The 17,895-nt window shown below is 44.6% G+C and overlaps 1 protein-coding gene across 2 annotated transcripts in view; it reads right to left on the minus strand.

Annotated features, from left to right (window-relative positions):
• Positions 1-1,812: 1,812 nt before the first annotated feature.
• The window catches only part of DDC (dopa decarboxylase), a 67,110-nt gene continuing 51,027 nt past the window's right edge, over positions 1,813-17,895 (minus strand). For both annotated transcript variants that reach the window (XM_035134977.3, XM_035134978.3), the window contains exons 11-14: positions 15,763-15,782; positions 15,417-15,515; positions 10,146-10,247; positions 1,813-5,129 (exon numbers count right to left, since the gene is read on the minus strand). In XM_035134977.3, coding sequence (XP_034990868.1) covers positions 4,923-5,129; positions 10,146-10,247; positions 15,417-15,515; positions 15,763-15,782 — 428 coding nt within the window. In that variant the 3' untranslated portion in view covers positions 1,813-4,922. The remainder of the gene's footprint in view (positions 5,130-10,145; positions 10,248-15,416; positions 15,516-15,762; positions 15,783-17,895) is intronic.

Here is a 17,895-nt window from a genome sequence, read left to right on the forward strand (position 1 = left end):
AGATCTCTCTTAGCATTTCGGAACAGTCCTAAACCACCCTCCATGATTGAGCGGAGGAGACTGCCCCTTTGGGGATTTCTAGCTTGCTGGACTCAATGCCCTCTTGGACATACACCATTCCCAGTAGCTCCTGCCCTGTCCTCCCTATCGGGTTTGAGATTGCTGCTGGGCCCAGGGCCGGCGCGTCCATTTAGGCAAACTAGGCCATCGCCTAGGGCGCCAAAATGGAGGGGGCGCTGCCCAGCCTGCCCCCCAAACCCCCCAGCCACCGCCCGCCACCCTCGCCTGTGGCTTCGTTTCTTTTTTTCTTCTTCTACCGATGTTGCCGGGCGAGGGGCGGGCTAGCAAGGTGCCACGCTAGTGGCTGACTGGCGTGACGCCCCTCCTCGCTGGCCCGCCCCTCGCCCGGCAACGTCGGGAGAAGAAAAAATAAAAAAGAAGCTGCTGGCCGAGCGAGGCTGCAGCTTCCTTTTTTTCTTCTTCTCCCGCCGTTGCCGGGCGAGGGGCGGGCTAGCCATTCACACTGGGGGGGGGGCGCCAGAAGGTGACCTCGCCTAGGGCGCCAAAAACCCTAGCACCGACCCTGGCTGGGCCTAACCACCACCACCAAAGTAAGGGAAAGAGAAGACTCAGCTGACAGCAAAAGGCCCTCCTGTGAAAGGGGAAAAAATGGCCACAAAATTAGATCTAGAACCAAACTCGAATGTAGCTTTGCATTGGTAAGCAAAGCTATGGGCCAGTGTAACAGGGTCCCCTTTCGTTTTATTTCCTCAGCTATGAGCCTATGTATAATAACAACCATTGATTTATTTTTTTAAAAAAACCCAGCCAAACCCCATCAGAACATTGAAAGCAAGAATGAAGAGAGAAATGCAGCCCTACAGCATCAGTTTAATGCAGTCTGGTGTGTTGCCATACACTTTAGCAATACACAATATCATGCACAATAGCAGAATTAACATCTATTTTAAAATATATTAACCAAGAAGGAAGTGCATATATATAATCTCTAGTACACAAATATTATTCTTGTACAAAATGAGGGAACACTGCAATATTAAATCATTTTTCCTCCTTGTACTGTACTTTTGAGGTTTGATTTTCTGCTTAAGTGCATTTATGAAATTACAAAATAACAGCTAACAATACATAATTTCAGCAGTTTTGTGAGGTTTTGCTGAAAAGACACATTGGATCCTGGCTCAGTAACTCTATGAATGAGTGATTATAGGTGGAAAAATAGTGCCAGGCATGTCCAGACATACACATTTTACAAGCAGTGGGTAGGACAATATAAGCACAACAGAGCAGCACTTCACCTATCCACTAAACGAGATTGAATGGAAGAAGCCTTTGCCATATTATATCACTATTGATCGGCTTGTCTCCTCTCCCCCCTGACAGGACTACTGTTACAGGTTTCCTCCTGAATTCCTGCCTGTCAATGCAGCTATAAAACCTCAGGAGACCGGTCAGCAAGAAGAAATAAATAAAATAGCATTTTCTTAAATGGTTGGAACCAGTGGCAACAATTTCACAACAGAGTTCACTAAATAATCAGAGCAGAGAGTTCTTAGGTACCCAGAGCACACAGAAAACTTCAGAAACTTCACATTGCCTTGGCATAAAGCATAATCTACAGCTAATACTGTAAATCAATTATTTCCCTAATTTAGAAATAGAAAGGGAATTCAATGAGATTCTGAATTCTTTCAGATACTGTATAAATTGCAGTTAAAGAAAATGCTCAATGTGATTTATTGTTAAAACCCTGTTGGTATATCAGTGGGGCAAAGAAGATGAGAAAGAACCTCAGAGATGAAACTGTTTATTCTTTTGTCCAGTAAATGTTCACAGGCAATTAATATTATCAGCCATGATAGATGGTGAAATCTGGAATGCCACAATAGCTCTAGGTTATTAAAGATCCATCTGTTGTACAAGTACTATTCTTTTACAATCTGGAGTATACAAATGTCTTTGGTAATGAAAATGTTCTCCCTTGAAATGCTTTTTTTATTCATTTATTATGTTTCTATCCTAGCTTCCCATCAAGGAGACATGCTCAGTTCTCTCTCACCCATTTCTGCACAGGACGCATTTTATTCTCACTGAGAAATAGTGACTAACTAAGGAGTTGAGCCTTCCCTGCCCTCGTCCAACAGCCACACCTCAATGCGACTACTTTATATTGATTATGGTGATTTCTTAACACCAGTACAAAAATGATAGTGGTGATGTAGCCAGGACTTGTTCACAGACAGGAAACACCAGCTGTTAGTCCCAGTACCCTTCAGAGCCAAACATCAGCCCTCAATACTTCAAATACAATGTATTTTAAAATCTCTCCCCCTCCCCTTGTGAAAAAAAAGCTGCCTCTCACCAGATGGGTGAGGCCTCAAAAGCACTGTGTTCCTTTGTTCATTTTTAGAAAGAAAAAAAATCAAGTTGTCTTCATAAATGAGATGCTCTACATATGCTCACATACATCATGTGTGTCCATGTGTTATGTTTCTGCTGTAAGACAGGGAGGTGAGGCACTATACAGATTTTAAAACGTAGCAAACCAAAATACCAATATTTAACAACTTGTATTTACCTAGAGATGGAAATTGGAACACAACGACATGTTTGTTGTTTCTGCTTGAGTTGCACTGCAGGCTTGCTGGATCTTCAGAGGGGATTCTGGGATGTGCTGTGTGCTCTGCACAATCAATCAAGCTCAGCTGGAAGAGCATGAGACTTAATCTCAAGGTTGTGGGTTCAAGCCCCACATGGGCAAAAATATTCCTGCATTCCATGGGGCTGGACTAGAGGAGCCCCTTGCTCCCGTCCAACTTTACAATTCTACAGTTCTACGATTATGTGAATCACTCAATCAACCATTTTATTTGTATGCTGCCTTTCCACAGTTCAAACCATGCTCAAGGCAGCTTAGTCATAAACGATAAATGAAGCATCAAAAAACTGAACAATTCCCACATAAATCATAAGATCCAAAATAAAGATCCAAAAAACAACACCCCCCACCCCCCGCAAACAAGGTATCAAAGGCACAGGTGTACTGGTTTCTAATTATTAGAGTTTTGGTGCATTTAGTGATAGAAACTTAAAAGTAAATTAACCATTATTGTGTGCATTGCTTAGCTTAACTAGGGCCTACTTCTCAATGACATAGTAAACTTGTTTCTGGGTTGTATAACTTCCAACTCTAGACAAAGTTTCACATGATTGAAAACTAATTATTTGCACATAGAAAATTAGATACCAAGAAGAACGGTTCTAGACTATTCGTATACTTGCTGTGTGTGTGTGTGTGTGTGTGTGTGTGTGTGTGTGTGTGTAGTTTTCTGTGTGGAAATAGCTTTTTGTACGATAGACTATTCAAAACAAGTTAGCCCCACATGCAATTCAGAGAAATACAGCCACAAACCAAGCTTGCTGGTTATTCAGAGTTAAGCACTGAAGAACTTGAGATGGCCACTGGCAACTCCCCATGTATGCAGAGGTTGCATCCTGAGGCACCGTGTGCATCAGTGGGACACATGCCAGGCCGCCCCGTTCCACCCCCGCCCCGTCTCTGTCCTGTGGTGCCCATAACAATGCATGTGTCAGCGGTCGTGTGCATGCCAATCGCGCACAAATGGAGGGGTGCCTGGAGCTACCCAGATACTGAATTGTGAATCAACACAGAAATACACACAAGCACATTTGAGAATTACAACAGCAATCCAGATCAATATTCCAATGAAAGCTACGCAGAAATAAACTTGCTTCACTGTAATATAATTAGAATCAGGGTGTTAGATATATCTGTGTTATTAATACTTTCTTAATTCAGATTTTGTACGTGTCATCAACAGCTTGCTCAATATTAGCAAAACTACCATAATAGCAAATTCGTTTTTTGACATGACTCCAAAGGATGTGTTTATCCAAGAAATGTTCCTGTGTATAACTACCTGTCAATTTGCACCAGGTTTCATATAATCAAAGGGTTCCTTTCACAAAACCAAGGAGGCTGTAGTCACTAGCAAACAAAGATAAAAGACTAGATATTTCTTTCTTTTGGACCAGGAGAAACAGCAAACATTCTGCCGTAAGCAGCAAGCATATGCAGTGATAGATGTGATTCAGGTACATGAGAGGAGCTGGACAAGATTGCCTGTCCAATGAAACAAGGATGACTCCTTCAGGGTAACAATCTTGAAACAACCTAGGAAACAATGCAACTCTGAAAATACCCAAAATAAAGTGAGTGATTCAATAGTTCGAAAAAGGGAACAATTAAGTGAACACAAAAAAGAAAAAAAGAAAAAAGTTTTCCATATATTTTTGATTTTCAATCTGAACAGTTATCAGCTTTGATACCATTTCTATTGTTTACTGCCTCCTCTCATATCCTTCACAAAATGATTGTTTATGATTTTTATATAAAAAACACTAAAATTTTAATCTTGTCTGCTTTTCCTGGGTACTGACTCCACCTGCCACAAGCTAAGGGGGTGGCTTAGAAGTGTGGGGCCCACACACTTTTAGGCAAATGCATAGAGGGAACTTTTGTGAGAAATTATTATTAGCCATGATTACTAAATGGAACTGCCAAGTACAGAACCAGTTTATCTTTCTGCATTCCAGACACTGGCAACAAACCACAGGAGGACGCTGTCAGTGCTTGAAAGGCCTCACAGGCATCTAGCTGGCTGGGGCTCTTGGATACAGAATGCTGAGCCATAAGGAACCTGGACTGATCCAGCAAAGCAATGATTAGTGTTTTCATCTACATCCTTCCTGGATTTGGGTTATAGCAGCACAGTTTGATTATGGTAGTTTTGCATGTATCGGTCATGCCAGAAGCGAAATAATTCATCGCTACAGTTTGTCCTTCCTAATTCCTTCAATCTTCAAGTGAATTTTAGCCATTAATCTCGCTGCTTCTGTGCTTTTAGAAGTTCCCCTGCCAACTTTGTAATGTGCTTCCAGGCAAACTGAACATGGGCAGACTCCACTGTGCGGGCACAGACTGCGAAACGCAGCACAAATTTCCCTCTCAGGTTACAGGGAACAAGATGAATCTTCCTGGAATCGTTTATGTTTTTAAGTAGTGCTTCATTCAGTTCATTAGTACCCTAGAATAAAGATAAAACAAGCAAGAGTGGCCATTAACATCACACACGTCATTCTGGTAGCTCTGCCAGGATCATTTTAGGTGGGCAACCTTCAGCCTGCAGATATATGACTCAATTTGGAGTAAGCCACACCCACTTTTATTTACTTTTAGCAACATTTATATGCCGCTTATGCAGACAAAAGTCCTCTAAGCAGTTTACAAAAGGCAACCTAAAATATTCATTAAAAGTACCAAATAAAAACACACATTAAAAACAAGTTTACCTATACAATCAGCCATTTAAAAACAATTATACTTACTAAAATCCCATGTTAAAACTGCATGCTAAAATTACATTCCAGGATAGGCTTAATGTTCATTCTGCTTTGCACAGCCGAGTGACTCAATTTGAAGGTCCCAAATTTAATTACAGATCAGACCTCTTCATCAGATAATGCAGTTTCCAGATTTTGCAATGCAGTTTTAGTGCACAAAATGTATACAAAAAACACATGTTTTATGGTTGAAATGCATTGAAAATATATGTCCGGGGGGGGGGGGAGGCATACAAAAATGTGTCTTACAGTAGTGTCATCACCAGAAAGTAGTGCTGGCAGATTGTGGCTTTTCATAGAATCATAGAATCATAGAATCATAGAGTTGGAAGAGACCACAAGGGCCATCCAGTCCAACCCCCTGCCAAGCAGGAAACACCATCAAAGCATTCCTGACAGATGGCTGTCAAGCCTCTGCTTAAAGACCTCCAAAGAAGGAGACTCCACCACACTCCTTGGCAGCAAATTCCACTGCCGAACAGCTCTTACTGTCAGGAAGTTCTTCCTAATGTTTAGGTGGAATTTTCTTTCTTGTAGTTTGAATCCGTTGCTCCGTGTCCGCTTCTCTGGAGCAGCAGAAAACAACCGTTCTCCCTCCTCTATATGACGTCCTTTTATATATTTGAACATGGTTATCATATCACCCCTTAACCTTCTCTTCTCCAGGCTAAACATACCCAGCTCCCTAAGCCGTTCCTCATAAGGCATCGTTTCCAGGCCTTTGACCATTTTGGTTGCCCTCTTCTGGACACGTTCCAGCTTGTCAGTATCCTTCTTGAACTGTGGTGCCCAGAACTGGACACAATACTCCAGGTGAGGTCTGACCAGAGCAGAATACAGTGGTACTATTACTTCCCTTGATCTAGATGCTATACTCCTATTGATGCAGCCCAGAATTGCATTGGCTTTTTTAGCTGCTGCATCACACTGCTGACTCATGTCAAGTTTGTGGTCAACCAAAACTCCTAGATCCTTTTCACTTGTACTGCTCTCAAGCCAGGTGTCTCCCATCCTGTATTTGTGCCTTTCATTTTTTTTGCCCAAGTGTAGTACTTTACATTTCTCCTTGTTAAAATTCATCTTGTTTGCTTTGGCCCAGTTGTCTAATCTGTTAAGGTCATTCTGAAGTGTGATCCTGTCCTCTAGGGTATTAGCCACCCCTCCCAATTTGGTGTCATCTGCAAACTTGCTCAGGATTCCCTCAAGCCCATCATCCAAGTCATTGATAAAGATGTTGAACAAGACTGGGCCCAAGACAGAACCCTGTGGCACCCCACTAGTCACTACTCTCCAGGATGAGGAGGAGCCATTGATGAGCACCCTTTGGGTTCGGTCAGTAAGCCAGCTACAAATCCACTGAATGGTAGCATTGTCTAGCCCACATTTTACCAGCTTCTTTACAAGAATACCATGGGGCACTTTGTCAAAGGCCTTGCTGAAATCAAGATAGGCTACATCCACAGCGTTCCCTTCATCTACCAGGCTTGTAATTCTGTCAAAAAATGAGATCAGATTAGTCTGACATGACTTATTTTTCAGGAACCCATGCTGACTTTTAGTGATCACAGAGTTTCTTTCTAGGTGCTCACAGACTGTTTGCTTAATGATCTGCTCTAGAATCTTTCCTGGTATTGATGTCAGGCTGACTGGGCGGTAATTGTTTGGGTCCTCTCTTTCCCCCTTTTTGAAAATAGGGACAACATTTGCCCTCCTCCAGTCTGCTGGAACTTCGCCTGTTCTCCAGGAATTTTCAAAGATTATTGCCAGTGGTTCTGAAATCACCTCTGCCAGTTCTTTTAATACTCTTGGATGTAGTTCATCTGGCCCTGGAGACTTGAATACATCTAAACTAGCCAAGTATTCTTGTACTACCTCCTTACTTATGCTGGGCTGTGTTTCCCCTGCTGAATCATCTGCTCCATATTCTTCAGGTCGGGCGTTGTTTTCTTTCTTGGAGAAGACTGAGGCAAAGAAGGCATTGAGGAGTTCTGCCCTTTCTCTGTCCCCTGTTTGCATTTCACCATCTTCTCCTCTGAGTGACCCCACTGTTTCCTTGTTTTTCCTTTTGCTACGGACATACCCATAAAAGCCCTTTTTGTTGCTTTTAACCTCTCTGGCGAGCCTGAGTTCATTCTGTGCTTTAGCTTTTCTGACTTTGTCTCTACACGTGCTGGCTATATGTTTGAATTCCTCTCTGGAGATTTCCCCCCTTTTCCATTTTTTGTACATATCCCTTTTAAATCTTAACTCAGTCAAAAGTTCTTTAGATAGCCAGCCTGGCTTCTTTAGGCACCTTCCATGTTTCCGTCTCATTGGTATTGCCTGAAGTTGTGCTTTTAATATCTCCCTTTTAACAAACTCCCAACCATCATGAACTCCCTTCCCTTTTAGTATTACTGTCCATGGGATTTCACCCAGCGTTTCCCTAAGTTTTCTGAAGTCGGCTTTCTTAAAGTCTAGAATTTGGACCTTAGTATGCTTGGTTGCTCCTTTCCGCTGGATAATAAACTCCAGAAGAGCATGGTCACTCCCACCTAATGATCCTGCCACTTCTACCCCACTAACCAAGTCATCACTATTGGTTAGGACCAGATCTAAAATGGCTGATCCTCTTGTTGCTTCTCCCACTTTCTGGACAATGAAGTTGTCTGCAAGGCCAGTGAGGAATCTGTTCGACCTTATGCTCTTGGCTGAGTTTGACATCCAACAAATATCAGGATAGTTGAAATCCCCCATTACTACTGTCTCACTTCCTTTGGAATGCTTGGCCATCTGTTCCAGGAAGGCATCATCTGTGTCCTCAGTTTGGCTTGGGGATCTATAGTAAACTCCCACAATGAGATCACTGTTGTTTTTCTCTCCCTTAATTTTGACCCAGATACTCTCAATTTGGCTTTGAAGTTTTAAATCCTGGATCTCTTCACAGGTATACATATCCCTAACATATAAAGCTACTCCTCCTCCTTTCCTGTTTGGTCTATTTCTCTTAAATAGATTGTATCCCTCTATTACTACATTCCAATCATGAGACTCATCCCACCAGGTTTCAGTGATGCCTATTATGTCATATTTAGTTTGCTGTACCAAGAGCTCAAGTTCATCTTGTTTATTTCCCATGCTCTGTGCATTAGTATACAGACACTGAAGACCGTTGATCATTCCCCCATGTCTCTTATTTAAGGATATTTTCGTCCCACCACTAGGTCTGCATGCTGCTTGCTCCATTTGGTCCTTGACATTCGGATGATCATCTTCAGCATTTGATAGACTCCTACCTTCAGGACCACTGTCTCCCTCCCCCACATAAGTCAGTTTAAAGCCCTCCTGATGAGGTTTTTGAGTTTCGTGGCAAAAACATTCCTCCCAACTTTTGTGAGGTGCAGTCCATCACTTGCCAGAAGTCCATCTTCAAGAAACTGCAGACCGTGATCTAGGAATCCAAACCGTTCCTGTTTGCACCATTTGCGAAGCCAGTTGTTCACTTCCCCTATTTTTCCCTCTCTCCCTGGGCCATGTCGTTCAACTGGGAGGACAGAAGAGATGACAATTTGTGCATCTAATTGCTTCAACTTCCTGCCCAGAGCCTCATAATCATTTTTGATCTTCTGTAAGCTATGGCTTGCAGTGTCATTGGTTCCCACATGCACCAAAAGGAAGGGGTATTTGTCGGTGGGTTTTATGATTCCTTGCAGCCGTTCTGTTACATCTTTGATCTTGGCCCCAGGTAGACAGCACACCTCTCGAGACATCTTGTCAGGCCCACAGATTACTGCTTCTGTACCCCTCAGTAGGGAATCCCCAATCACCACTACACGCCTCTTCATAGGCTTGGTTGGGATTCTTCCATGTGCTGTCCCTTCCAAGGTTACCTGCATATTCCCAGAGGACTGACTTGGTTGCTCGTCTTCATATTCCTCATCAACTGTGATGAGGGAGAGATCCTCAGGTGGAGTCTGTTTCTCCTCTTCCATGAGCACTTCAAAACGGTTGTGTAATTCTAAGCACTCAGAGCGATCCCTGGGCCTTCTACTTCTATGAGTCACGTTCCTCCATACATCTGGCTGCTGTGTTGGGGAACTGACCTCCTCCTCAGGGAGATCCCCTGTCTCCTCCTTGGTGCAGACAGTGTGCTCTGCTGCATCCAAGAAAAGCTCCAGCTCTTTAATTCTCTGGAGCGTAGATACACGCCCCTGAAGCTGCTGCACCTTCTCTTCCAGAAGGGCAACCTTGTTTTCTAGTAGGGCAACCAACTTGCAATTGTTGCAGGTGTAGCTACCCACATCCTTTGGCAAGAAAACAAACATTGCACAGGAATTGCAGGTGACAACGGTTGTTCCCTCCACCTCCATCTTGAAAACCTTGAGGTCAAGGGAGAAAGAGGAAGAGGCCTAGGTCCCCCCTAACAAACGTGTGAGACTTCCTGCCCTAGATCAAAAAGATGGGTCAAACTGCTCTGACTAGCCCACAGCTAATCACCTGAACTTCCTGACTCACACTTCTAGGTGAAAGGTCACAGCCAGAAACAAACAAGGTCACAGCCAGAAACAAACACCCACACAAGCCTGAAGTCACCCAAATCGAAGAGGCAGCAGCCCTTCTGCTCCTTCCTCAGTTGCTGCACTCCAAGCTCTGACTTTTGAAATTTGAGGCCTCTAAATCGCAACAAATAATATAAGAGCCGGAAATTTCTGCAAGTTTACCTTTAGTCGGAAGCACACCAGTCCCAGAATGACATCAGCACAGATCTCAAATCGATCGTCCTGCAACACCAAGTCCTTAAATTCATGTGCCAGCTTAACATGCTAAAATGATAATGAAAAGTTATAAAACAAAATCCAGCAAAAGAAGCAGAAGCAGAAGAACTGAAAAACTGACATGTTCTTTCTGTGAGATAACCAACTTCATATAACCAACATGTTTAAGTCTCATGAATGCATGAAGGTGATTGAGTGGGTGGTTGCTGAACAACTCCAGGCACGGTGGGAGGATGCGGACCATTTGGATCACTTCCAGTCAGGATTCAGGCCTCATCATGGGACTGAAACTGCTTTGGTCGCAGTGGTTGACGATTTCCGGTGGGCTAGGGACAAAGGTGAGAGCTGTTTCCTAGTTCTGCTGGATCTCTCAGCGGCTTTTGAACCATCGACCATAACATCCTTCTGAACCGTCTAGAGGGGTTGGGAGCTGGGGGCACTGTTATACAGTGGTTCTGCTCCTTCCTCCTGGACCATTTCCAGAAAGTGGTGTTGGGGGATGAATGTTCAGACCCCTGGTCTCTCACTTGTGGGGTGCCTCAGGGTTCCGACCTCCCCCATGATTTTTAACATCAGAAATCGATCATCAGGAGGTTTGGGCTGGGTGTTCATCAGTATGCAGATTATATCCAGCTCTACCTCTCTTTTAAATCAGAACCAGTGAAGGAACTGATTCTCCTGTGTGAGTGTCTGGAGGCGGTTGGCAGCAAACAGAATCCTGACAAGACAGAAGTACTGTTTTGGGGGGACAGGGGGTAAGCTGGAGTGGAGGACTCCCTGGTCCTGAATGGGGCAACTGTCCCCCTGAAGGACCAGGTGCGCAGCCTGGGAGTCATTTTGGATTCACAGCTGTCCATGGAGGCGCAGGTCACTTCTGTGTCCAGGGCAGCTGTTTATCAGCTCCACCTGGTATGCAGGCTGAGTCCCTACCTGCCCATGGACTGTCTCGCCAGAGTGGTGCATGCTCTAGTTATCTCTCGCTTGGACTACTGCAATGCGCTCTACGTGGGGCTACCTTTGAAGGTGACCCGGAAACTACAACTAATCCAGAATGCGGCAACTAGACTGGTGACTGGGAGCAGCCGCCGAGACCATATAACACTGGTCCTGAGAGTCCTGCATTGGCTCCCAGTATATTTCCGAGCACAATTCAAAGTGTTGGTGCTGACCTTTAAAGCTCTAAATGGCCCAGTATACCTGAAGAAACGTCTCCACCCCCATTGTTCAGCCCGGACACTGAGGTCCAGCTCCAAGGGCCTTCTGCTGGTTCCCTCACTGCGGGAAGTGAGGCTACAGGGAACCAGGCTGAGGGCCTTCTTGGTAGTGGTGCCTGCCCTGTGGAACGCCCTCCCATCAGATGTCAAGGAGATAAACAACTATCTGACTTTTAGAAGACATCTGAAGGCAGCCCTATTTAGGGAAGTTTTTTTTAATGTTTGATGTTTTATTGTGTTTTTAATATTCTGTTGGAAGCCGCGCAGAGTGGCTGGGGAGACCCGGCTGGATGGATGGGGTATAAATAAAATTATTTATTTATTTATTTATTATTATTTAGTTAATATCATAGAGTAAGCTGTCCTGCCAGGCTTAGCTAAGTCACTCCCCTTCACATTGGGAAGAAGGTAATCAGGCCTATTATTGTACTTCAGTCTACCTGAGAAGCGTAACGTGAGGTCTGAGCTGGTTACACCAATCTCAGACCGCATGCCTCTAACAAGCCTCTCTTGAGTTCCTATAACAATAATTTAGGAACAATAATTTAGGAACTTTCACCACTTTGGAGCTAAACTAACTTTTACTGCCTATGCAACTTTTTCTGAATGCTGTGTGGAAAAGTACATGAACATGACCTTTGAAGAGTTTGTAAGTAAACCACTTTTAACTTCTCAAATGTGTAAATTTTTCTATGTTAGGTGAAGAAGGAAACTTTGGAAGGAACTTAGGAAAGCATATTTTAAAAGTCCAAGAGTCTATACTTTAGGTTTTACTTTGCTACATATTTTGTGATTTTAAATCTCTGCTGGAGTTCTCTCAGTTGCCCGAAACTTGGATTTTAGCATCCAGGAATTATCCTTTTGTGACTATGTGTTTCCTTGCCACCAACCTTTTCTAGCTATCTAGTCCTATCCCCACCCTCCAGTAAGGCTTTAAGATTATTTTCTTGAATGTTGCTGAGGACTGCCAAAAAAATGCCCCTTGGGCTGTTTGTGGGCCATGGGCTGTGGTTTGGACCACCCTGGGCTAGACACATTTTTAGAAGAATTGCATCCGCAGAAGTCTTTGCACAGACTCTGTCACGCATGAATGCATCCTTGGAAGCAGTAGCTACAATGTCAGGATATGGAAACAGGGTCTCACTTTTCACAGGAAGATGACTATGTTCAACAGATCTCAGTGGGATCTGTTGAGGACTGAATAACAGCACAGAATATGGAAATGTCTACAAGATACAAAACTAATTGTCTTCTCTCTCTCTCTCTCTCTCTCTCTCTCTCTCTGTGTGTGTGTGTGTGTGTACAGTGCTTTTTGTCCTAAAAAAAAGTTTAGGGGTACTCTCATTTTGACTCAAGAAAATCACCATTTTATAGTTCAGATAGGGGGAAATAAATACAGTAAATGGACAAAAATACAAAGATTCACAAAATGTTTAGGGGTATGCACACCCCTGCGCCCCCCCAGAAAAAAGCACAGTGTGTGTGTGTGTGTGTGTGTGTGTGTGTGTGTGTGTGGTAAATATATTCTGTACCATGTGGTTATTAGTATGTCCCTGCATTGCAGGGGATTGGACTAGATGACCCTCAGAGTCCCTTCCAAACTCTACAATTCCCTGACTCTATGTTGTTTAGCAGGTTCATATGTGGGAAGGTCAGTTCTCACTCAGTATGGCAACCTTTTCGCTATATTTAATTTTTTCCAGAAAGTTAGAACTGTACACTAATCAGGGGCACTGTATCAATTTTTTTGGGGGGGGGATTCCAAATTGCTACTCAAAACCTCAAATGGCCTCGGCATAGCTTCTATGTTATTAAACTACAAAGGAGAAACTAGATTAAAATGTGGGGCTTTTCTTGCATTATAGCAGCTGTTCTACAGGAAAATAATAGTTCGCTGATGTTTTAAATTGTACCGTAAATCTATTAATCTATATAACAAGTAGTACTGTACTTATTAAAACCACTGGGAGGCGCCAAGAGCTTTGGCTCTTACAATGCTGAACTGAAGTTCTTTCTCTGCAGCTCTGACAAGATACTTTACAGCCCAGACCTCTGTATATTTACTCAGAAGCCACCATAGCTGCCAAGTTTTCCCTTTTCTCGCGAGGAAGCCTATTCAGCATAAGGGGAAATCCCTGTAAAAAAGGGATAACTTGGCAGCTATGAGCCAGTCCCATTTTCTTCAGCGGAATCTAATTTCTAAGCTTATGAACACAGGTGTTGCCTTTAAAAAGTATTGCCTTTTACAAATTAAATATCAAAACCACCCAAAGGTTTGCTGTGTGTGGGCCCTTCAGAATCGTTACTGGTTTTTTTGGTTTTTTTAATAGGAATTTTGTGAACCTGCTCCTTGCCTGCAGGATCCTTACATCAGGCCTAGAAGAGCAGGGCCCAGACTCCAAAAACTGGGTCTGCAGAGTAGGCCCAAAGATCATCGCAGCGTGAGAGGCGGAGGCCACCTCGGCCGTAAGAATGTAGCTGGAAGAAACTGAGATGGCACCAAGGACTGATCTCCATCTCGGCTGCAAGTCTTGTGGGTCCAGCTCCCTCTCCTGTTTTAACTGTTCTAATTGTTTTTAACTTCAGTGTTTTAAATTCAGGGTGGGTGTTGTTTAGTCTGAAGAATGGGCAATTGCAATACAGTGGTGCCTCGCTAGACGAATTTAATTCGTTCCACAGGTCTTTTCTTATAATGAAAAATTCATCTAGCGAATCCCATAGGAATGCATCGAATTTTTTTGAATTTTGTTTTGCCCATAGGAATGCATTAATTGAATTTCAATGCATTCCTATGGGAAACCGTTATTCACTAGTCGAATTTTTCATAAAACAAATTCGTCTAGCGAGGCAATCTCCGCTCGAAAAATCATTTCGTTAAGCGGAAATTTCGTTAAGCAGGGCATTCGTTAAGCGAGGCACCACTGTAGTTCAGGGCAGGGGGAGATGGGGGGGGAGGCCAGGTAAGGGGCACAAGCAGTTGGTGACTGTGCCCTTTGCCAGCCCCTCCTCCAACCTGGGGAACCTCGGGACTGCAGCTACTGTTGTTGAATGCCTGGTTGGCTTGGAGTAAGACCTCTCTCATGCTTGACATCACTGAGACTTGGTGGGTGAGCAGAGTGGGGTTGGTCTCACCCAGCTGTACCCACCTGGGTACTCAGGGCAGACTTGAGGGTCGGGGAGGCGGAGTTGTTGTGGTCTATAGAGATTCATATTCTCTCTCTCTCTCTCTCTCTCTCTCTCTCTCTCTCTCTCTCTCTCTCTCTCCCTCCCTCCCTCCCTCCCTCCCTCCCTCCCTCCCTCCCTCCCTCCCTCCCTCTCCAGTCTCTCTGTCCAGTTGGGGGTAGAATCTAGAGTGTGTGTTCCTGGCATCGGGCAATCAGGACAGCTTAGGGATTCTGCTGGTTTACTGCTCCCTTGCTGCCCAGCAGTCTCCCTGCCTGAGCTGACAGAGCTGGTCCTAGAGGTGGTGTTGAGGACTTGCAGACTGCTGGTTCTGGGGACTTCAACAGGATGAAGAGGAACCGTTAGTGAGCACTCTTTGGGTTCTGTCAGTCAGGGCTGGCTCTAGGTAGACTCCCGGTGGCGCGGTGCGCCAGGGCACTGGGCCGGTAGGCAGGGCGCTGCGCGTCGAAGCCGTGTGGAAACCATGCTGCGCCCTGTGAGGGCGGGGGCGCCATAGCAATCTCCGCCCCTCAGCGCCAGGGCGCCCGACCTGCTCGAGACTGCCCTGCTGTCAGTCAATCAGCTACAATTCCACCTAACAGTTATATCACCTAGTCCATATTGTGCCAGCTTTTCCACAAGAAGATCATGGGGGACTTTGCCAAAAGCCTTACAGAAATCAAGATACACTACATCTACAACATGCCCCTGACCCACCAAGCTTGTACATCTATCACAAAAGGAGAAATGAAATTTGAAAAAAGCCTGTGTTCATCTGTAAAACTCCTTCTCATCTTTTCTTGCCCTTTGAGTATTCAGTGGTAAAATAAAATGTATTCACCTTGCGGATATACTCTTGTAGTCCCTTCACTCCATACATCCGAAACACAAACCACATCTTCAAAGAACGGAACCGACGGCCTAAGGGGATCTGCCAGTGCTGGAGGAGAGATCAAATAAGACTTTTTTTTGATACAGAACAGAATTTGCAACAGAAGAAGAAACTGCCCACACCTTTACAGACTTCACAGTAGAATGCTCAAGAAGCCAAATATGGTGGCTGATTCCAAAGTTCTGAAGGATCAGCACACAGATAGGTGGATAATGAACACCGCTTTTCTCTCCTGAAGCATTCCAACAAGAGTGAGAATTGAAAATATTGTGATGAATTAATGTTCTGTACTTACCCTATAATCTGTAATAAGTCCTGTATGTTGGTGGGGAGAAAAACATATAATGTAATATTATATAAACACACATTCACAACTACAATGTCCTATTATGAGACTGCGGGAAGTGGAATCCTTGGAACCTCTCAGCAGGGAGTGGTTGTGGCGTCCAACTTCTGTAACAATATAAATATATTGCAGGGCACCCATTCCTCTCCTCCATGAACCTAGAATTCAGGAGGGTGGAACTGCCAGGCCACCAGCCACCCATGGGGCCTCCCCACCTGCCTGCGGCCTCCCTGCCTTCCTCCCCCCAATGCTGCAATTAGGCTTCTTAAAATGTCCTTTTCCCCACGCTTGATGTGATGTAAAGAGAACCATTGTTGGGGGGGGGGTCACAGCTGTGATCCCCTACTGCAGGCATGGCCAACAGGTACGGTAGATCGGGATCTACCGGTAGATCCCCAGGACGTTTCTGGTAGATCGTGGGTAGATTGTGGGTTCCTTAGTGATCGCCAGCCTAAAAGAAAAGAAAGAGCTCTCCCCCTAAAAAAATACCTGAATAACTCTTGTCTCTCCCCCACAAAAAAGCTCATTAACAGTATGTGTATGACTGTGTTAGTGTGTTGCACAGAATGACTGGATTGCTCCCTGTCCCTCTTGCCTGCCTAGAGCCCCCCGGCTCCTCCTCCCTCATGCCGGCAGAGAGGGAGGGGTATGTGTGAGTTTGCGTGGGTGGGAGGAAAGTGGGAGCCACGACTCACAGAGGGATTTCCCCCCTGTCCCTGTCTCTTTGAGCCACTGGGGAAGAAAGAGAGACAGAGAGAGGTGGATGGGTGCCCCTAGCTGAGGGGGTGGGAGAGAGAGAGAGAGAGGTGGATGGGTGTCCCTAGCTGAGGGGGTGGGGGAGAAAAAGAGAGAGAGAGAGCAACGTTCAAACATGGCAGATGAGCACCTTAAGGATTCCCTGAAGCTGGCCCTGACACAGTACTCGTCTGATATTGAACAGTTGGTTACCAAAATGGTGATGCAGGTGTCACACTAACAATGGATGAAGGCATGTATTTTTTAAGAAATCTTGATAGGTAGGTTAATGGAGTGGGTAAAGGAGTTCGTGCGGCGTACAGTTTTGTGAGTGCTTTTATGCAATTCTCTCCCAATAAATCTCTAAAAGTTTCTGTTGTCCCCCATAAGAAAAGTATTTGGGCAGTGCTCCCCCCAAAAAGGTTACCAAATCTGGTCACCCCCCTTTCCTTCTCCCTAAAAAAATCTCAACAACTTTGAGCCGAACCCCCAAAAATGGGGGTAGATCACCACCAGATTTTGATTCTGAAAGTAGATCACAGCCTCTTGGGAGTTGGCCACCCCTGCCCTACTGAAAATTCCCCCAGCTCTGTGGTTAGGCTTGGGGGGAGAAACTCTTACTTAGCTCCATAAGGCAGGGGTGAAACCAACTTTATTTCACCCGGGTCAAAGGTTTGCATTTGCACACACACACACACACACACACACACACACACACACACACACATGACACCCCCTCTGGAAGCTTACCCAGGGCAAACAAAAAACAAAAAACCTGGCTACCCCCCCCCAACTATGACTGCATTAGGAGATTTTCTCAAATCCAAGTGTGGGAGGAGGCATGTTGGGGGGAGGACACTCACAGCTGAGGTTAAGCTTTCCCTTTCCAGCTCTCACTCCCCCTACAAAAAGAAAAACACTCCACCCCCTGCTGGGGGTTCAACCCCCCCCCCACTTATTGGCTCTAAAAGATCATCTTTAAAGCCTAATAGCAGCAAGGGAGGGGTGAGGAACTCAAGGCAGTTCACAGATAAAAATAAGAACAGCTAAAAAGAAAGGGAATAAATAACCGTTTAAAACATTTAGCCATCGATAGAAGTAAAACTGTGTGTGCATATGGTACAGGATTGGATTGGATCTCAATGAACCAGAACTCCAGATAAGCAGCAGGAAAAAAAACATGTTTTCCTCTCTCACTGGTGATGTCAATTTAATGGTTGCAGGGCTTGAGCAAACGTCTGAAGCAACTGGGGATGGATAACTAATTCCATGTTGCCGTAACAGGCCATGTGCCTAATGAGCTACTAGCAACCTCTCAGAAACAAGCATAACGCCACCAGCTATTAG

The sequence above is a fragment of the Zootoca vivipara genome, chromosome 12 (genome assembly GCF_965207765.1).
Source record: "Zootoca vivipara chromosome 12, rZooViv2.hap1.1, whole genome shotgun sequence".
Classification (NCBI taxonomy): domain Eukaryota; kingdom Metazoa; phylum Chordata; class Lepidosauria; order Squamata; family Lacertidae; genus Zootoca; species Zootoca vivipara.